This window comes from Phoca vitulina, unplaced genomic scaffold (assembly GCF_004348235.1).
Source record: "Phoca vitulina isolate PV1807 unplaced genomic scaffold, GSC_HSeal_1.0 scaffold15, whole genome shotgun sequence".
Classification (NCBI taxonomy): Eukaryota; Metazoa; Chordata; class Mammalia; order Carnivora; family Phocidae; genus Phoca; species Phoca vitulina.
In genome coordinates, this window is record NW_022589718.1 from 23,755,448 (window position 1) to 23,778,181 (window position 22,734).

At 43.0% G+C, this 22,734-nt stretch overlaps 1 protein-coding gene across 6 annotated transcripts in view; it reads left to right on the forward strand.

The window, feature by feature from the left end:
• FAT1 (FAT atypical cadherin 1) overlaps positions 1-22,734 on the forward strand; it is a 126,945-nt gene that overhangs the window by 90,335 nt on the left and 13,876 nt on the right. For all 6 annotated transcript variants that reach the window (XM_032413586.1, XM_032413589.1, XM_032413590.1 and 3 more), the window contains exons 8-20: positions 83-358; positions 484-694; positions 5,986-10,053; positions 10,662-10,858; positions 13,321-13,474; positions 14,298-14,531; positions 15,356-15,745; positions 16,943-17,157; positions 17,413-17,550; positions 19,707-19,850; positions 20,429-20,626; positions 21,048-21,849; positions 21,980-22,111. In XM_032413586.1, coding sequence (XP_032269477.1) covers positions 83-358; positions 484-694; positions 5,986-10,053; positions 10,662-10,858; positions 13,321-13,474; positions 14,298-14,531; positions 15,356-15,745; positions 16,943-17,157; positions 17,413-17,550; positions 19,707-19,850; positions 20,429-20,626; positions 21,048-21,849; positions 21,980-22,111 — 7,159 coding nt within the window. The remainder of the gene's footprint in view (positions 1-82; positions 359-483; positions 695-5,985; positions 10,054-10,661; positions 10,859-13,320; positions 13,475-14,297; positions 14,532-15,355; positions 15,746-16,942; positions 17,158-17,412; positions 17,551-19,706; positions 19,851-20,428; positions 20,627-21,047; positions 21,850-21,979; positions 22,112-22,734) is intronic.

Consider the following 22,734-nt stretch of genomic DNA (forward strand, 5'->3'; position numbering starts at 1 on the left):
CATGTTTCCCCTTGATTTTGTAAATAATAAAATATCATTATTAAGGATATTATTATAACGTGAGTCATTTTTGTCCTTATAGGTATTTATCAAGGTGATAGATACAAATGACCATCGTCCTCAGTTTTCTGCATCAAAGTATGAAGTTGTTATTCCTGAAGACACAGTGCCAGAAACAGAAATTTTGCAAATCAGTGCAACGGATAAGGATGAGAAAAACAAGCTAATCTATACTCTGCAGAGCAGCATCGATCCATTGAGTCTCAAGAAATTTCGACTTGATCCTGCAACGGGCTCTCTCTATACTTCTCAAACACTTGATCATGAAGCCAACCACCAGCATGTTCTTACAGTCATGGTATGGCTTTCTGCTCATTCTTCGGCCACCATTCAGATTCTGAAGGGTTTCATATGTTTGAGAGTGATTTTTAATCAATTATAGGGAAACCCCCGACAGCACTGCTAACATATTGATTCTTTCAGGTGCGGGATCAAGATGTCCCTGTAAAACGCAACTACGCACGGATTGTTGTTCATGTCAGTGATACAAACGACCATGCCCCTTGGTTCACGAGTTCCTCCTATGAAGGGCGAGTTTATGAATCAGCGGCTGTCGGCTCAGTGGTGTTGCAGGTTACAGCTCTGGACAAGGACAAAGGGAAGAATGCTGAAGTGCTGTATTCGATCGAATCAGGTATTTTTGGAGCACTTAGTAGATTAACTTTAAAAAGTACATTTATTTTCTAAAACTAGTTCTGTATGTAGAAACATTCCTGTATGTCACCATAAAAATTGCTTAAATTGATCTTTAGCTACCATTTTTCATATTAGGAGAAAGAAGACTTCTTTTGTCCTTTAAGTTTTTAACTCAATAGAAAGCAAAGAGAGAGAGTCCTACGTTTAATAAAAGGATTCACATTAATTAGCATATAGTTCAAGGCTCTGAGAAGTTCTGCAGTGAAGAAAACTCTATTTGATCCAATTCAATAGTTCCACAATGTTTTAACCATGCAGCATTTTCCTTCATACTATTTGTTAACTATGAAACACTCCTAAGAAACCACTGGCCTCAGTAATTTAACTTTTAGAGCATTTTCTCTTGGGCACAGTAGGAATTTCCATGACGGGGGGAACACTAGGTGTCATGCCTGTGCTGCCCCTTTCACTCCCCTGCACCTTTAACAGTTGAGTTTCGTTCATGGAATTGGGCTGTTAACAGTGGGCCCCAGGGTTGCGATTTGGACTGGAGATGTTGAAAAGCCCAAGGAGTCTGCTGGAGAGTTGGGCAAGGAAGGCCTTGAACATTTCTTCTATGTATGACAGGGCAAGAGGTCCAGAGTCTTGCTGGTAGTTACAAGGAGGATCAAAGTGAAATGTTTTGTTCTCTGTTCTCTTTTATAATGCTATTCACAGTCTTTCATCTATTCATTCCATGGACTAATGAAGCATATTTTCGGTATCACGTGCCGTGCTAGGAGCGTGATATATGCAGAGGCTATCATTGGTCCACAAATGTATGTTCACGCAAAAGGGAAGCCCCTGATTGAAATAGGGATCTGCTTTAGAGTATATGATTTGTATAGTCAGAATTCATTTTGTTTTGGGACCTTCCCTATTCATGCCACATATAGTGAATAAGTGATTAAGTATCAAGAAGCCTGCTTCCATTTTTCCATGTTTCTCAAGGTAATTGTTAGTACAAAGAATATAGACTCTCTCATTCTTTTGTGTTTATAATGATTTTAGAATATCGTGCACTTAACTTGATTTGTGTAAGTCCATTCCTTTGCGTATTTAAAAATTGTGCCTTTCCTAGACATTAGAATTGGTAGAGGTATCAATTAACTCTAGGTCATATAATCAAAAGCTGAGCATGGGGAGTAATTTAACAAAAAAAAAAAACAACCACTTAATCGATGTGTTTTATGTGATTAAACTATTTTTATTTCTTAATACACTTGAAGCCTCATTTGTTTCCCCCAAACCAACCAAATTTAGTCCATTACCCACAAATAAGATTTTCTGTACTGCCCGGGGTTCAGGATTAAAATGTAGTATAGTTAGCGCCTTGAACAAAGATGAAGGTTTTTCCACTGGTTCAGAAATTTAGCTGTTAAAAAAAAAACAGTGCATTCCATTTGTGCATGCCTGAGCAGTTCAGCAAAATAATTTTCTCATAGACAAACCGCCTGGGTTTGTGTAGGAGAAAATGTTAAACTTTTCCCTTCGCTTTCACATAATTTTCAACAACTGGGTGGTTAAAATATGATTGTTGGTGCCTGACTGAAGGCATGTGCATTCTTGAAATGCTTGTAATGACTGATGGGATTAGTAATTTGGTATTCCAAGAATGGAACTATATCTCCCCTCAAAGAATAGATGATACCAAGGGCCTATTTTGATATAGAATTTGGACTTCTAAGGGGATAATCTTTATAGATTTGTTCATACAAAATGTGTGCTAAAGAATTACTTTATAGGCAACAGCTACCATTAAAATGCAGAAGTGTGTATGTGAATCTGTTTAAATAATAGGAAATGTAAAATGGTCATACCTCCTTTCATTTATTTATATTCACCCACTTCTCATTTGTGTCAGATTACATTTAATAAAGTTCAAAAAACTAGTTATAGATTCAGACTGTAACACTGCATGTTTAATTAGCAACAATTTATTGAGTGAAGGGTTTGGTCTGATTGGGAGTCTTTAGGGAAAAGAATTAATTAAAGGATATTTTCCGTAACAATTGACTTACGTGTTTAGAGACAATCAGGGCCATACTCTGGACTGTATGGTGTTTTCTTTCTTTTTTTAAAGTAGATTATTGTAACTTCAAAACTGTCATCATGCCTGGAAATAGAAGACACTCAGTGTATGTACTTATTACCTAGAATTGATTTCCTTCCCCAAACTTAGGTTAAATATAATTGCAGGTGAAACTTTAGGTTTCCCGCTTGAGGCTGCCAACAGTTGGGCGGTCAGCACTTTACTGAGCGTCCACAGCACGTGCACAGTGGGAAGAAATGGATTTCTGCGCACAGCTCTGACGTGCCCTTTGGGGTGTATGTACGTAATACAGTCCTTGCTAATGTGCACAAATTCACATGTTTGTCTGGATAATTGCCTTCTTCAAATAGAACAATCTAAGGCTATTTAGAAATCACCAGTATCTCCCGCTCAAGTGAATGACTAAGCCCCCAACCTGGTACAGACTCCACCACTTGCCCTATTAATTCCCTCACAAATACCGCATGTGTATTTCAGTGTTTGATGAGTGTACCTGTTATTGGATCAGACAGGGGCATGTGTAAGCCATGCAGCGACCCTTAGTGTTCTTCCACATAAACATGTTGCTTGCCCATCTGCAAATCTGATGATTTCTGCCACAGGATAGATGTATGTAGGAGCCGTCTGTTAATTGGCTACCTGGGTTCCTGTTTAACCTTCTTAAGATACTCCAGGTAGTAATGTTTCTGAATTTTACATGCTGATAAAAACTTATCAGTGAGTGTCTCCTATGTGTCAGGCATTTTTCTAAGCACAGGTGATAATGAATAAAACAAGCCATGTTTAAATGGGGACTTAACGTTCTAGTGGGAGAATGGCTAAGAAGGTTGCAATATGTGCTATAGAGGAAAAAACAGGGTATGGGGACAGAAACAGCCATCCTGATTAGGGAGGTAAAGGAAGGCTTCACCATCACATTCTCTAAGCAGAGGAACATTTGGGTAAAACCTGAGTGAATGAATGAATGAGAAGCAATGAGAATAGCTGGGGAAGACTGTTCCAGAGAGGACCCCACAAATACAGTCCTCCTGAGATGAGCATGTGCTCTCCTGGTTGAGGAGTGAGGAGCCAGCGTGGCTGGAGGGCAGGGACTACGTTGTGTGGACAGTGGTGGGTTCTAATGCCACCAGGTTGCTTTAACGCAGGTAAAATCTATTCATTCCGCTCTCTAGGGCCTTTCGTGTTTGAAGTTTTAAGATTTCACTGTACAAAATGAGAGAAAGGGATAGAGATGATTGAATGTAAACTGTGGTAGGTTGGTTGCTTCATTAGTACAGACATAGGATAGCCCAAGGGATGGGGATGAAGACTGTCGTCCACAGGTTTTCGTGGTCGCCCTGTCAGTCCCGGGCAACCGGTCACGGTTTTGAAAGATGGGATGACACCCACGTAGGATGAGAGAGGTCCTTGGAATTCTGAGTGAATAAAGCACAATGAGAGAATCTGGGATTGTTGACTCATAAATGCAGACAGGCAGAAATTAGGGTCTACGAGGCATGGTAGAGGCAGTGTGACCCGTTTGTGGGTGAGGGTTCAGCTCAGAACTTGGGGGCCCGGAGAAAGCCCAGGCCTCTGCACTGCTGCAGACTGTGGTGCACGGTGGTGGGGCCTAGACGCAGAGCCGGGCAGGCTTACTGAAAACCAGACTGGACCTGGCCTCAGAAAAAATTGTATCATGGATTTTTGGAAAATGTATTAACAGAAGGAAATGAAGGCTGTAGAGGAAGTGTTTACTAGTAATGATGTGGGGAAAGGAGTGCTCGGTCGGTCTCCTGGTTTGCAAATCACACGGTAAGTCATTCTGGCCTATGAAGTACCCCATGCGGTTGCAAATCTAGAAAACAGAACTTGAAAAAGCAGTTAAGGGGCAAGTCAGCTTTGTTGTGGGGAAGTGTAATAGTTGATTTGGGGAAAATAAATTCAGTTCTGTGACTAGGATGATGGATTCTGGACTCTGGTGTGAAACAGAATGGGGATGAAGCGTGGGTAGATGGATCAAATCTGAGACCCTCACAACACTGCCTGAATCTATCCAAAAAGATAGTAAAGTGCTAAACTTGAATAAACTGCTGGTGTCTTCAGAAAGATTTCCGTGATGATACAAAACCGGGAACGATTATAGAGTTGCATTTGAAGCTAAATGTCTGTATACAGTATGGCTGGAAAAGGTCCAAAGAGAAGCAAGGAAGACAGTCTGTTCTGGAGTGGGGTTTCTTGTCTCAGCACTGTTGATACTTTGGAGCAAACAGTCCTTTGTTGTGGGGGCTGTGCGTGCATTGTAGGATGTTGAGCAGCATCCCTGGTCTCTGCATTAGTAGCCCTCTCTGGGTAGTGATAACCAAAAATGTGTCTAGACATTGTTGCATGTCCTCCCTCAGTAGAGAGAACCACGGACAGAGAGAGCAGATTGACCGGAAAAAGATTAAGGAAGGGAACATGACTGAAATTTTTGAAATGTACATAGTGGGGCAGATTATACACAAGCTCATTCATCAATTCCCTGAATATTTAAAATAAGGGACAACTCTCTTGAAGCTTGTTAAAATTTCTTAGTGAATTGACATCTTCCCTTTCATAATGAATAAGAATCTTGAGAACTTACAGGTGATAAATGCTGAAACCAGAAGTATGTTTCAAAGGGTTTTTTTTGGGGACTGTTGGAAAATTCATATCTGCCTTACCAAAGGATAACCATACTTTCCACAACACGTCCCTGGCTCAACCGATAGCAAGTGAGTTCCGGCTTTAGGTTTATAGAGTAATCTTTCTTCTGTTTCTTGCTTTTCATAATTTATGGACAAAACTCAGAAAAGTCTGTGGCATTTTAGGTGGCTAAAAATGAAATGAGTTCCATTCAAATGTCGATAACCCCCGAATTTCTGTTTTGTTTTTTTTTTTTAAAGATTTTATTTTATTTATTTATTCATGAGAGACAGAGAGAGAGGCAGAGGGAGAAGCAGGCTCCCCGCTGAGCAGGGAGCCCGATGCGGGACTCGATCCCAGGACCCTGGGATCATGACCTGAGCCGAAGGCAGACGTTTAACCATCTGAGCCACCCAGGCGCCCCCCCGAATTTCTGTTTAATTTTAGAAAATCACTTCTAAAGATAGCTTTGTTTCTGTATCTCCAACTATGAGTTGTACTGATTGGTCCTTGTATTTTTCTCTAACATGGTTTTTTTTCCTCCCTCCTCCTAGGAAATATTGGCAATTCTTTCACAATTGATCCCATCTTGGGCTCTATAAAAACTGCCAAAGAATTAGATCGAAGTAGCCAAGTGGAATATGACTTAATGGTAAAAGCTACAGATCAAGGCAATCCACCAATGAGTGAAATAGCTTCTGTGCACATCTTTGTCACAATTGCGGACAACGCTTCTCCTAAGTTTACATCAAAAGAATATTCTGTGGAAATCAGTGAAACTGTCGGCATTGGGAGTTTTGTCGGAATGGTTACAGCCCACAGTCAATCATCGGTGGTGTATGAAATAAAAGATGGAAATGTAGCCGATGCTTTTGATATTAATCCACATTCTGGAAGTATCATTACTCAGAAAGCCGTGGATTTTGAGACTTTGCCCATTTACACATTGATTATCCAAGGAACTAACATGGCTGGTTTGTCTACTAACACAACTGTTCTAGTGCACCTACAGGATGAAAATGACAACTTGCCGGTCTTTATGCAGGCAGAATATACGGGACTCGTTAGCGAATCAGCTTCAATCAACAGTGTGGTCCTAACAGACAGGAATGTCCCATTAGTGATTCGAGCAACTGATGCTGATAAAGAATCCAATGCTTTGCTTGTTTATCACATTGTTGAACCATCTATACACAAATACTTTGCTATTGATTCTAGCACTGGTGCTATTCATACAGTGCTGAGTTTGGACTATGAAGAAACAAGTACTTTTCACTTTACTGTACAAGTGCATGACATGGGGACGCCACGTTTGTTTGCTGAGTATGCGGCTAATGTGACCATCCGTGTAATCGACATTAATGATTGCCCTCCTGTGTTCTCCAGATCATTATATGAAGCTTCTCTCTTGCTGCCAACATACAGAGGAGTAAAAGTCATCACAGTAAATGCTACAGATGCCGATTCGAGTGCATTCTCACAGTTAATGTACTCCATCACCGAAGGCAACATCGGGGAGAAGTTTTTTATGGACCCCCAGACAGGAACTATAACCGTACAGAACACAACTCAGTTAAGAAGCCGGTACGAGTTAACTGTGAGAGCTTCTGATGGCAGATTTGTAAGCTTTACCTCTGTGAAAGTTAACGTGAAAGAAAGCAAAGAAAGTCAACTGAAGTTTACCCAGGATTTCTACTCCGCAGTAGTGAAAGAGAATTCCACCGAAGCCAGAACATTAGCTGTCATTACTGCCATTGGGAACCCAATCAATGAGCCCTTGTTTTATCAGATCCTCAACCCAGACCGCAGGTTCAAAATAAGCCGGACGTCAGGAGTCCTTTCAACCACTGGCATACCGTTCGATCGCGAACAGCAGGAGGCATTTGATGTGGTCGTAGAAGTGACCCAAGAACAGAAGCCTTCGGCGGTGGCCCACGTAGTCGTCAAGGTCATCATAGAAGACCAGAACGACAATGCACCAGTGTTTGTCAACCTTCCTTACTATGCTGTCGTCAAAGTGGACACCGTGGTGGGCCACGTGATTCGCTACGTTACCGCCGTGGACCGAGACAGCGGCAGAAATGGGGAAGTGCATTACTACCTGAAGGAACATCACGAACATTTTCAAATTGGATCCTCAGGCGAAATTTCACTGAAAAAGCAATTTGAGCCTGACACCTTAAATAAAGAATACCTCATCACAGTGGTTGCAAAAGATGGAGGGAACCCAGCCTTTTCCGCTGAAGTTATAGTTCCCATCACTGTTATGAATAAAGCCATGCCTGTGTTTGAAAAGCCTTTCTACAGCGCAGAGGTTCCAGAGAATATCCAGATGCACAGTCCGGTTGTCCACGTACAAGCCAACAGTCCAGAAGGGTTGAAAGTGTTCTACAGCATCACAGACGGAGATCCCTTCAGCCAGTTTACCATTAACTTCAACACTGGAGTCATAAATGTCATAGCCCCTCTGGACTTTGAGTCCCACCCAGCGTATAAGCTGAGCATCCGAGCAACCGACTCCCTGACTGGCGCCCACGCTGAGGTGTTTGTTGACATAATCGTGGAAGACATCAACGATAACCCTCCTGTCTTTGTTCAGCAGTCTTACGCCACAACCCTGTCTGAGGCATCCGTCATTGGCACGTCTGTCGTTCAAGTTAGAGCGACAGACTTGGATTCAGAACCCAATAGGGGAATTTCATACCACATGTTTGGCAATCATAGCAAGAGTCACGATCATTTCCACATAGACAGCAGCACTGGCCTCATTTCGCTAGTTAGGACTTTGGATTATGAGCAGTTCCAGCAGCACAAGGTTTTTGTAAGGGCTGTGGATGGTGGCATGCCCCCACTGAGCAGTGATGTGATTGTCACCGTGGATGTCACGGACCTCAACGATAACCCGCCACTGTTTGACCAGCAGATTTATGAAGCCAGAATTAGTGAGCAAGCTGTTCACGGGCATTTCGTGACCTGTGTTAAAGCCTATGATGCAGACAGTTCAGACATAGACAAGTTGGACTATTCCATTCTGTCTGGCAACGATCATAAGAATTTTGTCATTGACAGTGAAACGGGGATTATCACACTCTCCAACCTGCGCCGGCACACCTTGAAGCCATTTTATAGTCTTAACATTTCTGTTTCTGATGGAGTTTTTAGGAGTTCAGCTCAGGTTCACATAACTGTAATTGGAAGCAATCTGCACAGCCCTGTTTTTCTTCAGAGCGAATATGAAGTGGAGTTAGCCGAAAATGCTCCCTTACACACCCTGGTGATTGAGGTTAAAGCAACTGATGGGGATTCTGGTATCTACGGTCACATTACTTACCATATTGTAAATGACTTTGCCAAAGACCGATTTTACACAAATGAGAGAGGACAGATATTTACTCTGGAGAAACTTGACCGAGAAACCCCAGCGGAGAAAGTGATCTCAGTTCGTTTAATGGCCAAGGATGCTGGAGGAAAAGTTGCTTTCTGCACCATTAATGTCATCCTTACAGATGACAATGACAATGCACCCCAGTTTCGAGCAACCAAGTATGAAGTGGACATCGGATCCAGTGCTCCCAAAGGGACGTCAGTCACTAAAGTGCTTGCGAGTGATGCTGATGAGGGATCCAATGCCGATGTCACCTACGCCATCGAAGCAGATTCTGAAAGCGTCAAAGAGAATTTGGAAATTAACAAAATGTCTGGCGTAATAACTACAAAAGAGAGCTTAATTGGCTTGGAAAATGAGTTCTTCACTTTCTTTGTGAGAGCTGTGGATAGTGGGTCTCCATCCAAAGAATCTGTTGTTCCCGTCTATGTGAAAATACTTCCACCGGAAATACAACTTCCAAAATTTTCCGAGCCATTTTATACCTACACAGTTTCAGAAGACATGCCTATTGGGACAGAGATCGATCTCATCCGAGCAGAACATAGTGGGACCGTTCTTTACAGCCTGATCAAAGGGAATACTCCCGAAAGTAACAGGGATGAGTTCTTTGTGATCGACAGACAGAGTGGCAGACTGAAGCTGGAGAAGAGTCTCGATCACGAGACAACTAAGTGGTACCAGTTTTCCGTCCTTGCCAGGTGCACTCACGATGACTACGAAGTGGTGGCTTCTGTGGATGTTAGCATCCAAGTGAAAGATGCCAATGACAACAGCCCTGTCTTGGAGTCGAACCCATACGAGGCATTTATTGTTGAAAACCTGCCAGGGGGAAGTAGAGTCCTCCAGATTCGGGCATCTGATCTAGATTCAGGAACCAACGGCCAGGTCATGTACAGTCTAGATCAATCACAAAGTGTAGAAGTCATTGAATCTTTTGCCATTAACATGGAGACAGGCTGGATTACAACCCTAAAGGAACTTGACCATGAAAAGAGAGACAATTACCAGATTCAAGTGGTTGCCTCAGATCACGGTGAGAAGGTTCAGCTGTCCTCCACTGCCATTGTGGATGTTACCGTCACTGACGTCAACGACAGCCCCCCGCGGTTCACGGCGGAGATTTACAAAGGGACTGTGAGTGAAGATGATCCCCCGGGCGGTGTCATTGCCATCTTAAGTACCACAGATGCTGACTCTGAAGAAATGAACAGACAAGTTAAATATTACATCACAGGTAAAAACATTTACACGAAAGGGTGTAAGTTAAAAATAAATTGTACTAGAGGTATACGTGTTGAAGTGCATGTTTTAGGGAAATGGGGAGTTAAGGGGATGATTTTAGTAGTTTTGTCTAAAGTAAGTAGAAATAAAATAAGTAGAAATCTATTATTTAGACATAATTAGTTATGTCTAAAATAAGTAGAAATAGCTATTAAGCTACATTTCAAGTTCTTCACCTGAGGAAAGCGAAGAGTTGTCCTATTCGACTGTTTTTGATGTTTAGGACTCATTCTGTTGAACTTTATGCTTAGCATATGATAGGTATATTATAATTAACTCTAGTTTCAATATAGGCTGAAGTATTGCTTAGTAGCCTTTACATTTTATTTAGCTTAATGCTGTGTTTCAATACTCATTTTAATGCCTTGATGTTCGGAGGGGGGTGGTAAGTGGGAAAGCTAATATACCAAATTTAATTGTAGTAATTTTTTTTTAAAAAACCTTAATTCTTCTAAACCATAATATTACATATATATTTTGAGCAGTTTATTTCTTCTGTTACTTAGATCATTCCTTATTTCAACAAATTTTGACTGTCCTCTTCCTCTGTTGATTTAATAGGAGGAGATCCTTTGGGACAGTTTGCTATTGAAAATATACAGAATGAATGGAAGGTCTATGTAAAGAAACCTCTAGACAGGGAAAAAAGGGACAGTTATCTTCTGACCATCACAGCAACTGATGGGACCTTCTCATCAAAAGCCATAGTCGAAGTGAAAGTTCTTGATGCAAATGACAACAGTCCAGTGTGTGAAAAGGTGGGCTATTCTTTCTTTCTGTATTATGAATTTGGATTTCTTTCTTCACCCTCTCGGTAGGATTGTCCTGTGATGCTGGGTGTAATTCAGCTGCGTTTCATTTTATAACCTCTTACTGTTTAAGCAGAGCTGAGTGTTCAGTGGAGCAAGAGTAGCGTTAGCTCGGGAACTATTTTGGGGAATGCTAAGTAGCTTAAAATCTCATTCAAAAATACTGTAAATTATGGGCAGGCTTACGGTTTGTGTTTAACTCTAAAAATGCTTTGTGACGTTTATCATTCTCGTTCTTGGGGGATGAGTAGTAGTTCATCTACAAAGCTCCATTTTGCTTTAACAAGTTGGTTTTGCGGGGCACTTGCTCTTCCACACACCACGGAAACAGGTTAATGAGGGTGCTCTCGCAGCTGGGGCGCCCATTTCCTAGGAGAACAGACTAGAGAGGAGCTGTTCCCGTCCGGGGCTGCTGGGGAGGCCTGGAGCAGCGATGCTCCCTGCTGCCTGGGGGGGGGGGGGGGGGGGGGGGGGGTGAGCAGCAGCTCAGCCTGGGGGAGGTGGTGCTGAGATAAGCAAGGGGATTGGGATTCTATCCTAGAGAAAAGAGGGACTCGGCCTCCTTTTGTATTTGAAAGGTGGAGAGGACCTGAACGAAGAGTTCCTTACAGAAGCTGAGTTTGGCGGGATCGTGTGCATGTAGGTGGGCGCGTGTGAGAGCACGGGGTGGGAGGGGAGGCCGAGGTGGCCAAAGAGAAGAAAGGACAAGCTGGTGCCCTTGGTGCTGCCCGCATGGGGCAGCATGGCAGGTGTGTCGAATCAGGATGGACTCTGCTGTTTCCTACAGAGGTGAGAGGGAGAGAGACCAAAGATACAAGCCTGGAGTGGAGTTGGTCTAAGAGGAAACGTGTTGTGTTCCACTTCAGACTTGGTGTTAGGTAATGGGACATTCAGTGGAATAGGTTTTGTAGACATTTAGAGTTGGCAAGACTAAAGGTGGAGATCGGGAGAGATGTAAACTTGGCAGTTTCTATGAAGAACTGACAGCGGAATCCATTTGGGAGGATAATAACAAAAAGAGACAGAGAGTCCATAGGCATATTTCCTTTCCTGGGGAGAAGGGAGGGAGAAGCAGAGGCGGGCGGAGGAGAACCATACCAGGCAGTGTTACTGAGCGCGCAGGAGGAGAGGACTTTTAGGAGGCAGGACAGCGAGTGGAGGTTTGGCGGCCAAGCAGATGAGTGAGATGTGGAACAGGACTTTTGGACTCGGAGACTGGCTTGGAGACCGTGGGCTCTGTATCCAGATGCGGATGGATGCCTGACGGCAGAGAGGGTGTGTGTGAATTGCACACACAGGAGAGTAGGAGGAAGGGAGGACTGGTAGATTAAGGGAAGGCTGGGGAGAGTGAGGGACAACGGTCTTGAAGAGGGACAGAGAAGCTGAGCAGTATCGCCACTGTGGAAGGGGACAGAGCTGTTCTCCGGAAAGTACAGTGTGCTCAGGAGGGAAGGGAAGCTCCAGAGGAATGAGGAGTTCGATCCACATGCAGACTTTCTGGCAGCAGGGTTTTGTGTGGGTGGGTGGTGGAGGGGTGGAGGATGTCTGTGTGTGTCTTACAGAAAATCAATGTGTGTGTTTTGCTTTTTTTTTTTTTTTTTTTTAACACTTGGCATATTACTTGGATGTGATGCCTTGTGATCTTTGGGAATAATAAAATTAGGACATTAGATCATTTGAAATCACCAGTATTGCAAAATACCCTGTTTCATGAGCCATAAAATGTCGTTTACCTAAAACTGAGCTCACATTAAGAAAAAAAAAGTCAACAAAATCTCAGCCTGTTTGTCTTATGTTTTGGTTTATGGCAGGAGTTTCTAATTAGTTAGAACTGGAACTAACCGTTCATTATGTTTGAGTTCGGTCAGCTGGGGAGGGAGGGGGTGATGGAGGCTAGCACAAGAGCCCCCCCACCCCGGGGGCCTTGGGGATTCTTTGTTTTCTCCTGTGACATGGGGATGACCGATGTCTCAATGCAGTTATATCTGGTCATGTGTTGGGAAGGATTGCAAGTAATGAATTTCCTGTACTGAAAAGGAGACATTGATGTAACAGGCATTTACTCTCCAGTTTTTGGGTAAATATGGAATACTACTTATATTTTCTTACAAGAACTTAACTTAGACATGAACCCAACTCAAAGACGTCAGGTATTGAGAATTCTGTAGGTAAATGCCAGGTTAGACTCTTTCAGTGACACAGAGGAGTTGTTACCTGTTACCTGACTCCCGTTTTGTTTTAAATGTGTTTTATAAGAAAAACAGTTTTCAAAGCTCCTTGGATTCTAAATTCCATCATTTCCCATGTTTTCTGTGACCAAAGTTAAACGTCTTTTTTTTTCCGTTTTTCCCTTGGCAGTCATGTTAACCCTTCATATTTTGTGTTCACGACATTGCTTAAAATCTTTGTAGACTTTATACTCGGACACGATTCCAGAAGACGCCTTTCCCGGGAAGCTGGTCATGCAGGTGTCCGCCACAGATGCGGACATCCGCTCCAACGCCGAAATTACTTACACACTGTTTGGTCCGGGTGCAGAGAAATTCAAACTAAATCCAGACACAGGTAAAGATGGGGCTTGGGGCAAAATTAACGACGTTCCAATAAAGTCATCTCACGTATGTGGGTGGTTTTAGGTCCCACGTAAAATTTGAAATTACGTTCTGTTCCTATAAAATTTACTCTGATACTACAAAATCGGCATCTTTCAGAAATCTACACAGCAATTTGCTGTGTAAAATTTGGGGTGAGATTAAAAAAAAAATTAACAACAACATCACCTACTTGAACCAAGGATTTAAAATTTAGATTAGTATCAACTTCTCTTTTTTAAAAATAGTTCTGAAATTTAAGTATATCTCAAACTTCCTGCTTCATCCATTTTGTATATAGTTTGTTTTCTTGAGTCCGTGGGCATAAACTAATAATTTAGCATACTCCTTAAAATAATTAATAGTATTCTATTTGTATGTAAATCTTTGACTGTTTTCCCTCTTATAATTTGTATTTTGTTAAAATTACAGTTTTCTGGCAGCCACCCCTCCCAGAACTAATTGTAAACATATGAAGCCATGAGTCAGTTTAAAAATATTTAAATTTGGTAAATTAGGCAGCGTTCCCCCCCCCCCCCCCCGCTTTTGTGACATTATATATAATCTGAGAGGCCCTAGCCTTGAAATCTTTATGACTTGAAGAGCCAGCAGCCAGCAGGGTCTGGAAACCTGGGTCGCACTGGGGTCCTGCAGATGTTGACTCCTGTCACTGATACCATCGTGCCCCCTCCCCCCCAGTTCTGTCATCATAAGAGAAAAGGGGAAGAAATAAGATGTGCGTTTGCAGTTCACATCTTACATTTCAAGTGAATCCATTTATTTTTGTTTGTTTTTAGGTGAACTGAAAACATTGGCCCCTCTTGATCGTGAGGAGCAAGCAGTTTATACCCTTCTGGTCAGGGCCACAGATGGAGGGGGCAGATTTTGTCAAGCTAATCTTGTGCTCACATTAGAAGATGTGAATGATAACGCCCCCGAGTTCTCCGCCGACCCGCACACCATCACCGTGTTTGAGAACACAGAGCCTGGGACGCTGCTGACCAGGGTGCAGGCCACAGATGCGGACGCAGGTACTGTCTAGGTGATGTTTTTTGCCTTTAAGCCGTGCTCGAAGATTGCGGGAACCTCTGTCCAAAACACATCCCAAATTCAGTCTCTGTAACTTATCTTACCTTAGGCATATCGAATAACTCGTTGTTGTATTATGTAATTCCTCAGCCTTAAAAATGGAATGAAATTTTTAGAATAGTGAATTCATTTTTAATATTTGAAGTCCCCAAATTGTGCCCCGTGTACTTACTATCATAAGACATCTGCGGTGTCCCTAAAATTATGGTTAGTGACTATATTAACTGATCTTCATATCCATTTGAATTAATTAAGTGAAGTGTTATTTTGTGAATAAACCATTAGTGATGGAGATCTTGATGTGGAAATAGAACAGAAGCACATGTTACATTGGTATAGTTTTACAGACCTTTCACAATTTTTATGGAGAGTATAATCTTCCAGGATACATATTTGTAACATTTCCGTAGCAGAGAATAAAAATAATTTCTTAAGTCATAATAGTACTGAAGAATTAGAGCAATAACAAAAATGTTACTTTTCAGATCTTTGACACAGGCTAAATAATAGACTTCATTTTAAAAAGAGCTGCTGGGTATTCTAGCATACATTTGCATAGTCTTAAAAAGCCAGATAACGATAAAGTCATATTTAAGTTAGTAAATTGTTAATGAAAACGTTTGCTTTTTAAAGATGATAGTCATAAGAATGTCTAAGTAATGCATGTTAGCACTTTCCCTAATATGCTACATGTTTTCTCAAAAAAAAAAAATTTGTTTAAATTTCTCGAAATAAAACAATCTGACGTATGGTCATGTGTCACCAGGACTGAATCGGAAGATCTACTACTCACTGATTAACTCTGCTGACGGGCAGTTCTCCATTAATGAATTATCTGGAATCATTCAGTTAGAAAAGCCCTTGGATAGAGAACAGCAGGCTGTGTACACCCTTACTTTGAAAGCTGTAGATCAGGGTTTGCCAAGGAGGTTGACCGCCACGGGCACTGTTGTTGTGTCCGTTTTGGACATAAACGACAACCCTCCGGTGTTTGAGTACCGTGAATATGGCGCTGCCGTGTCTGAGGACATTCTCATCGGAACAGAAGTGCTTCAAGTGTATGCGGCCAGTCGGGATATTGAAGCAAATGCAGAAATCACGTACTCGATAATAAGTGGAAATGAACATGGAAAATTCAGTATCGATTCTAAAACAGGTAACCTACCCTGTGAATGAGAGGAAGCCCTTTATTCTGCCCCAAAGGCTAGCTCGCCAGCACTTTACCTGATGCAAAGAGACAGATCAAGACATCGGCAGTAGCTACTCTGGAAAGATAAAACTCGACTTTTCTTTATGTTGTTACTTTAAGTGGGATTCAGAGTGGTTTAGAACTTTTGAGTGGAAAATTAAAGAATCACACTCTAGTAATTCAGTCAAGATGTCAGATGTAGTAAATTAGTAAAGATAGAGAGTAGATGACGGAAGAGGATCTTGTGTAAGGGCTCCTTGCTCGCTCCCATATTGAACCCATGTGAAAGTAGCCTCTTACGTGAAACAGTGGTTTCGACCCCTTTGATCTTAATTTCTATAGGGGGCATCTGATAATTCATTAAAATTGGCGTCTTCATTATGCTAGTTACATAGAATAGCCGAAGTACTCTGAATCAAACTGAATGACTGTCGACAAGGTCAAGAGTCGTAGGAGCTGTTGACGCTTGCTGCGTGAACACTTTTGTTGTCTTGTTAACCTGTGGTCTAAAACAGCGGTAAGTCTCCGAACCTTGCAGAAAGTCACTCCATTCAAACCGTATTTAATTGCGTGTGACTATTGCAGATGAAGAGTAGGTGTGTGGTGATGCTATTTTAAAACCTTTTTTTAATGCATATCATAGAATTATTATTTTTAGGGCTCCTTTATAGGATGGACTATAAAGAAGGGTGTTAAAGGAATTGTTAAATCAAAAAGGGATTCTTTTTTAGTGACAAGATGTAAATAGTTATTCTGGAGATATTAAAAAAAGGGTACACATTTCTATAAAAGAGAAACAATGAGAGAAGGGAAAGGAAAATAAAAGCCCAAGAGTAGAATTCTTCTGTTTCCTTTCTACATTATTAGAGGGATGTCTGTAGTAGATGGTGGTTTGGAAGAGAGGAGAAATATAATTATTTTTACAGTGGGATGTGGGTAGTGTTGACTGCAGGAGCAATTTAAATACCACAGAGAAATAAATGAGCATCCGGGGATGGGCAAACTCATAATTTGTAATTGCTGAACTAAGATATTAGAAAACCTACATAAATGATAAGCAGACTTTTGAGGCAGAAATGGTTTGTTTGGAAGTGTGTTCCCATCACAGTAGGAGGAAGTGGTAACATTTAAAAGTCCTGGAAGTCATTTTGCTTTTCCATCTAGGGGCCATATTTATCCTTGAGAATCTGGATTATGAAAGCTCTCATGAATATTACCTGACTGTCGAGGCCACTGACGGAGGCTCGCCTTCATTAAGTGATGTTGCAACTGTGAGCATTAATGTAACCGATATCAATGACAATTCCCCTGTGTTCAGCCAAGACACCTACACGGCAGTGGTCAGTGAGGATGCCCCTCTCGAGCAGTCTGTCATCACGGTGTGTATTTTCTCCCCTACCATGTTCTTCTTCTGGATCTTTGAAGGAAATTTCCGGAGGGTCCATCCAGTTTTTGTTGTGGCCTTATCGAAAATAATTGGAAGATGTGGAAATGTCTTTTGTTATCCCAATCAATTACTGGCTCTGTTATAAATTACTGCCTTATAACAGCTGGCTATTGATATCAGAAATTGACTTAGTAGACTCCCGTCCCTTCCTTAGCTGTCTCCTAAGCAGGAGTGTGATGTTTTCTAGGTTATGGCTGATGACGCCGATGGACCTTCAAACAGCCACATTCGCTATTCAATTACAGATGGTAACCAAGGAAGTCCATTTACAATTGACCCCACCAGAGGAGAGGTGAAAGTGACCAAGCTTCTAGACCGGGAAACAGTACGTGCAAAAGTTTGGCTTAAATTGTTTACAAATTACCAAGTCAGTACATAGAGGTTCCTTGTGCTCCCATCTGTCACATGATGGGACGTCCGAGAAGGGTAGAACCAGCCTTGTTCACGTACTGACAAGCGAGGTACAAACACTTGGAAAAGCAATTCCAGTAGGAAAATCTCAAGAATATAAGAGATGTGTTTCCTGCTGATAGAAGTTTGGATAAAAAGGTTTATCTTCAGGAAGAAACTACTCTTGGCTCCAGTGTTTGGAGGCACTTCATGGAGCTAGTTGCTGGGTTTTCAATAATGGCAGAGACTCAGAAAACATAGTCGTTGAGAGAAGGGGAGTCCCCGTGAGGAACTGCGTGAACAGCGGCATGGGGCAGGGAGGACGTGGTGTGTATTTAGGTGATTATTTTGGGTTGTATTGGAGTAGAGGAATCCCACCAAGAAGTGAGGGACACGGTAGAAAGGTGTGCAAGGAACGGATCAGAGGCTCAGGCTGGATGCTGCAGGCGGCAGGGAGGTAGCGAGCAGTTGGGAGCCTGGGGGTAACTCTCCGGGGAGACTGGTGTGAGGGTGAGTGTCACAGTGGGAGTGCGCGGTGTTCACCAGCGCCGGGTACCGTACCGTGAGGCAGCAAGAGCCCGGTTGGGAGGTGCCATGACGAGCGAGTGAGCGAGCAGACAAATGCAGAGACCTCGTGAAGGAGAAATCCGGGTCCGCAAAGCTCCGCTACGGCCCCGCGTAGGAAGCAGTGGCGTCCGAGATGTGGGTTCTCTCCTGCCTGGCCGTGGCTGGGGCCCGCCCTCCCAGAGAGCCAGGGCGTCGGGAGGCCGTCGACTTTGCCCTGGGAGTCGCGGTGGCCTGTGGGGTCTGATGAGTCGAGTTTTAGAGGAGAGTGGCACATGAAGGAAAGATTTTCAGCCAGTATTTGGAGATTTTACTCAAACTTAAGAGACTTGAAAGCTGGAAATATAGATACGGCACAGGCCTCTGGAGATGATGGCAGAGGCAGTTGGAGGGAGTGAGATAAATGTGAGCAACCGGAGAGAGGAAAGCCGGGCTGCACCCCCGGCCCTCCATCCCTCCATCTCTCCGTCCGTCCACTCACACTCAGGGAGCTGCCTGGCGAGGTCACCAAGTCCAGAGGTGAATTCAAAGGACATTGGTGGTAATGGAGTATAGTTTCAGAACACTAACGGGTAAAGCTGAGAGGAATTTGGGAAGATAGTGATGAGCTACCTCATTCAAGTCTCAATTCTTTCATTCCTTTTGCGTCCTGTTACTTCTGAGCAGGGACTTTGCAAGAGCTTAGGAAGCACGACTGTTAGGCTTAAGGTTGCCATACTGCTGGCCAAACAAAACTGAGTGTGACTGATGTGCTTTTCAGCTCCTTCAGTGCACTGACGTCCGGTATGATGGCGTGCGGTGTGTCCCAGGCCATTTGCCCTTTTCTGAAAGTTGGAGCATCTTGCAGGGCTCATATTCTGCAGAACATACTCTGGGGTTTAGCTCGCTTTCTGGTGTCTTCCACCTCCTTCTTGAGGAGAAAGCTTCACAAGGGACTGCCCTCGAACAGAGCCCACCTCACTTGCACTTTCTTTTGTTAGGGGGTCACGAAGAACTCCTCCTCAGGGATTTGGACAGGGGATTGTAATCTGAGTGTAAGAGTGATGGGGGAGGGTGATCTGGCGTGTCCTGAGGTGTTGAAGATGACTGAGCCCTCGGAGCTGGAAGACCATTTCCTCTGGCTTCGGGCTGACAGTCCCACTTGGGCCTTAGAGAAAGCTGCCATCCCTGTTACTTACAAAAGCAATTGCTTTCGAGCCCTGTTAACGTTTTTCTCATTGTTTATATTACTTCTCTGTCATAATTTCTGTTAATCTGCAGGTTTTTAAAGATGGAATGAGTATGTTTAGAGAGGCATCAGAGAATCTAACCACCACTGGTAACTTTTCCTGTTGAGCGCATACGTTCCGTTGTGTAGATATTTGCAGCGTGCTTGTTTGTAGATTGGGGAATTGCCCACATACAAGACAGCAAGTGAGGACGGGTACTCAGGTCTGCCCTTCCAGGTTCTCAGTCCCCTTCTGATGAAACCCTGCGTTTGGGCCTTGTGAAGTGGACATGTGTTCTCTTTGTTTTGTGTCTGAAAAGATTTCAGGTTACACACTCACAGTTCAGGCGTCTGATAATGGCAGTCCGCCCAGGGTCAACACGACCACCGTGAACATCGACGTGTCGGATGTCAATGACAATGCTCCAGTCTTCTCCAAGGGAAACTACAGTGTCATTATCCAGGTAATCTCGGGGATGCTCAGTGGTTCATCGAGCCCATGCCTTTTGAAATGAGCTCTTCTATTGGCCTCAGTTGTTCGTTTGAAATATCTTTCTTTTCCAAAGACTACTTTTTAGAAGAACAGGAAGAGTAAAATGAGTCCATCAATACTAAAAAATGAGTGTTTTCAAGATCCAGCCAAGCTTTTCTCTCTCCTTTTTGTGCTTTGCTTTTTAAGACATTCTCACTAGCTTGATCCTTCATCTGATTTTCTGCTGTCCCGTATTTGAGCAGCATCCGAGAATCTAATCCACTTTTCTTTTCCCCCTCCCCCACTCCATCCCTCTCGCACTTCTGCTCCCCATGCATCCTTTCTTCTCACATGTGCCCTCCCCAAGCTCCCACCTTTCCCCTTCGCCCCTTTCTCCTCCCCATCACTGCCCCCACCCTCACCCCCTCTTCTCTCTCCTCCTATCCAGTGGAACACAGCAAGGCTTTGTTTTCTGTATACATCACGTTACAGAAAACCTGCCTGTGTCTCCTGCCGTATAGATTTGGTTTTGTTGAAAGTCGAGGGGTTTTTGGTTCTTGTACCCTGCAGGAAAATAAGCCGGTGGGTTTCAGCGTACTGCAGCTGGTCGTGACCGACAAGGACTCCTCGCATAACGGCCCACCCTTCTTCTTTACTGTTGTGAGTGGGAATGACCACGGGGCCTTCGAAGTGAACCAGCAAGGGGTCCTCCTGACATCAGCTGCCATAAAGAGGAAGGTGAAAGATCATTACCTACTGCATGTTAAGGTATGAAAGTCTTCATGATTTTGCTGTGGATTCCTAGAGGAGAGATCCTTTGGGGGCTATCTCCTTGTATGTAAATAGCTTACGTTTCATGATAAAATGAATAGAATTGTGGTCTTTTTTTTTTTTTTTTTTTTTTGCCATACCTTTGTTTTTATCCCAGGGCACGTTGAGGGGTCTCATTTATTCATTTGGTTACTTCATCATGGACATTGATGGAGCTAAGCTTCCTTATGAGTTAGTGAAAGGGCTATGAAGAAGTATTTATCCTTTTCCTTGTAGGCTTCTTATGAAGAAATAACTATCTAGTAATTGGTAATTTTTTAAAACATGAACAATGTAAATGTATTTTGAGTAAGAAGTTGTAAACAATGACAAAGACGACAAAGGTGTTTTTGTTTTGTTTTGTTTAATTTTCTCACAGGTGGCAGATAATGGAAAGCCTCCCTTGTCATCTTTGACATATATTGACATCAGGGTCATTGAGGAGAGCATTTATCCGCCTGCAATCTTACCACTAGAGATTTTCATTACTGCTTTTGGAGAGGAATACTCAGGCGGCGTCATTGGGAAGATTCACGCAACGGACCAAGACGTGTATGACACGTTAAGCTACAGTCTGGATCCCCAAATGGACAAGCTTTTCTCTGTTTCCAGCACCGGGGGTAAGCTGATAGCCCACAAAAAGCTAGATGTAGGGCAGTACCTTCTTAACGTCAGCGTCACCGATGGGAAATTTACAACAGTGGCGGACATCACAGTGCACGTCCGACAGATAACACAGGAGATGCTGAACCACACCATTGCTATCCGCTTCGCCAATCTCACCCCGGAAGAATTCGTTGGTGACTATTGGCGCAACTTCCAGCGGGCTTTACGGAACGTCTTGGGTGTGAGAAGGAACGACATACAGATTGTCAGTCTGCAGCCCTCTGAACCTCATCCACATCTGGATGTCTTGCTTTTTGTAGAGAAATCAGGTAGTGCCCCGGTTTCAACCAAACAACTTCTGCACAAGATTAATTCTTCCGTGACCGATATTGAGGAAATCATTGGTGTTAGGATACTGGATGTATTCCAGAAGCTCTGTGCAGGACTGGATTGCCCATGGAAATTCTGTGACGAGAAGGTGACCGTGGATGAAAACGTTATGTCAACGCATAGCACGGCCAGACTGAGTTTTGTGACTCCGCATCACCACAGAACAGCCGTGTGTCTCTGCAAAGGTAACACACAGAAGTAGATGAAAGCAGGGGTACAGATCATTTCACGGGAAGCCTTTGCAGGCTACACAGTAATGATCATTTTCTTGAAGTTCCTGTTAATTAGCTTCCCCCCCCCCCGTTTTTGAAACAGAGGGAAGATGCCCACTTGTCCATCACGGATGTGAAGACAGTCCATGCCCTGAGGGATCTGAGTGCGTCCCCGATCCCAGAGACGACAGATACACCTGCGTCTGCCCGGGTGGCAGGTTTGGTCAGTGCCCAGGTAAGAGTTCAGTGATGAAGCACGCTCCTAATTTTAAAAGTCACTTTCAAGTGTTTCTTGCCATCGTTTTCTTTATCGGGGTTGACAGACGTTGTAAAGTGCATTTATTATAACAAGTCCGGCATACAAATGAATCGAGAGCAGTAGTCACTTTTCCTTCCTCTTATGTATGACAACCCACCCCTGAATTACTAGTGACACTCTTCCTTCTCTGTGATTGTGGTCATGTCAACATACAGTCCCATATGTACACATTCAGAGTGATTTTTCCCGCATTATCTTTACCAAAAAAAAAAAAAAAAAGTTACCACATCTTACAGAGTTTGCTGCTTGCTTTTCCGTGGCTTAACGTATGTCGTGGGCATCTTCCCAAGTCCATGGCCGTAAACCTAATGCTTTCCAGTGGTTATACCATGGTTTTCCAACTTTGTCCTCATTCATAGAGCTTGAGGTTATAAAGATGCTTTCTTGTGTTAAAAATGAATCCTTTTCTACACTTAATCATGGTGAGGCGCTGAGGAATGGACAGAATTGCTGAGTCATTCCGTGGTAGTCCTGAAACTAATATAACATTGTATGTTAATTATACTTTTAATTTTTTAAAAAGTACTTTTATACATACA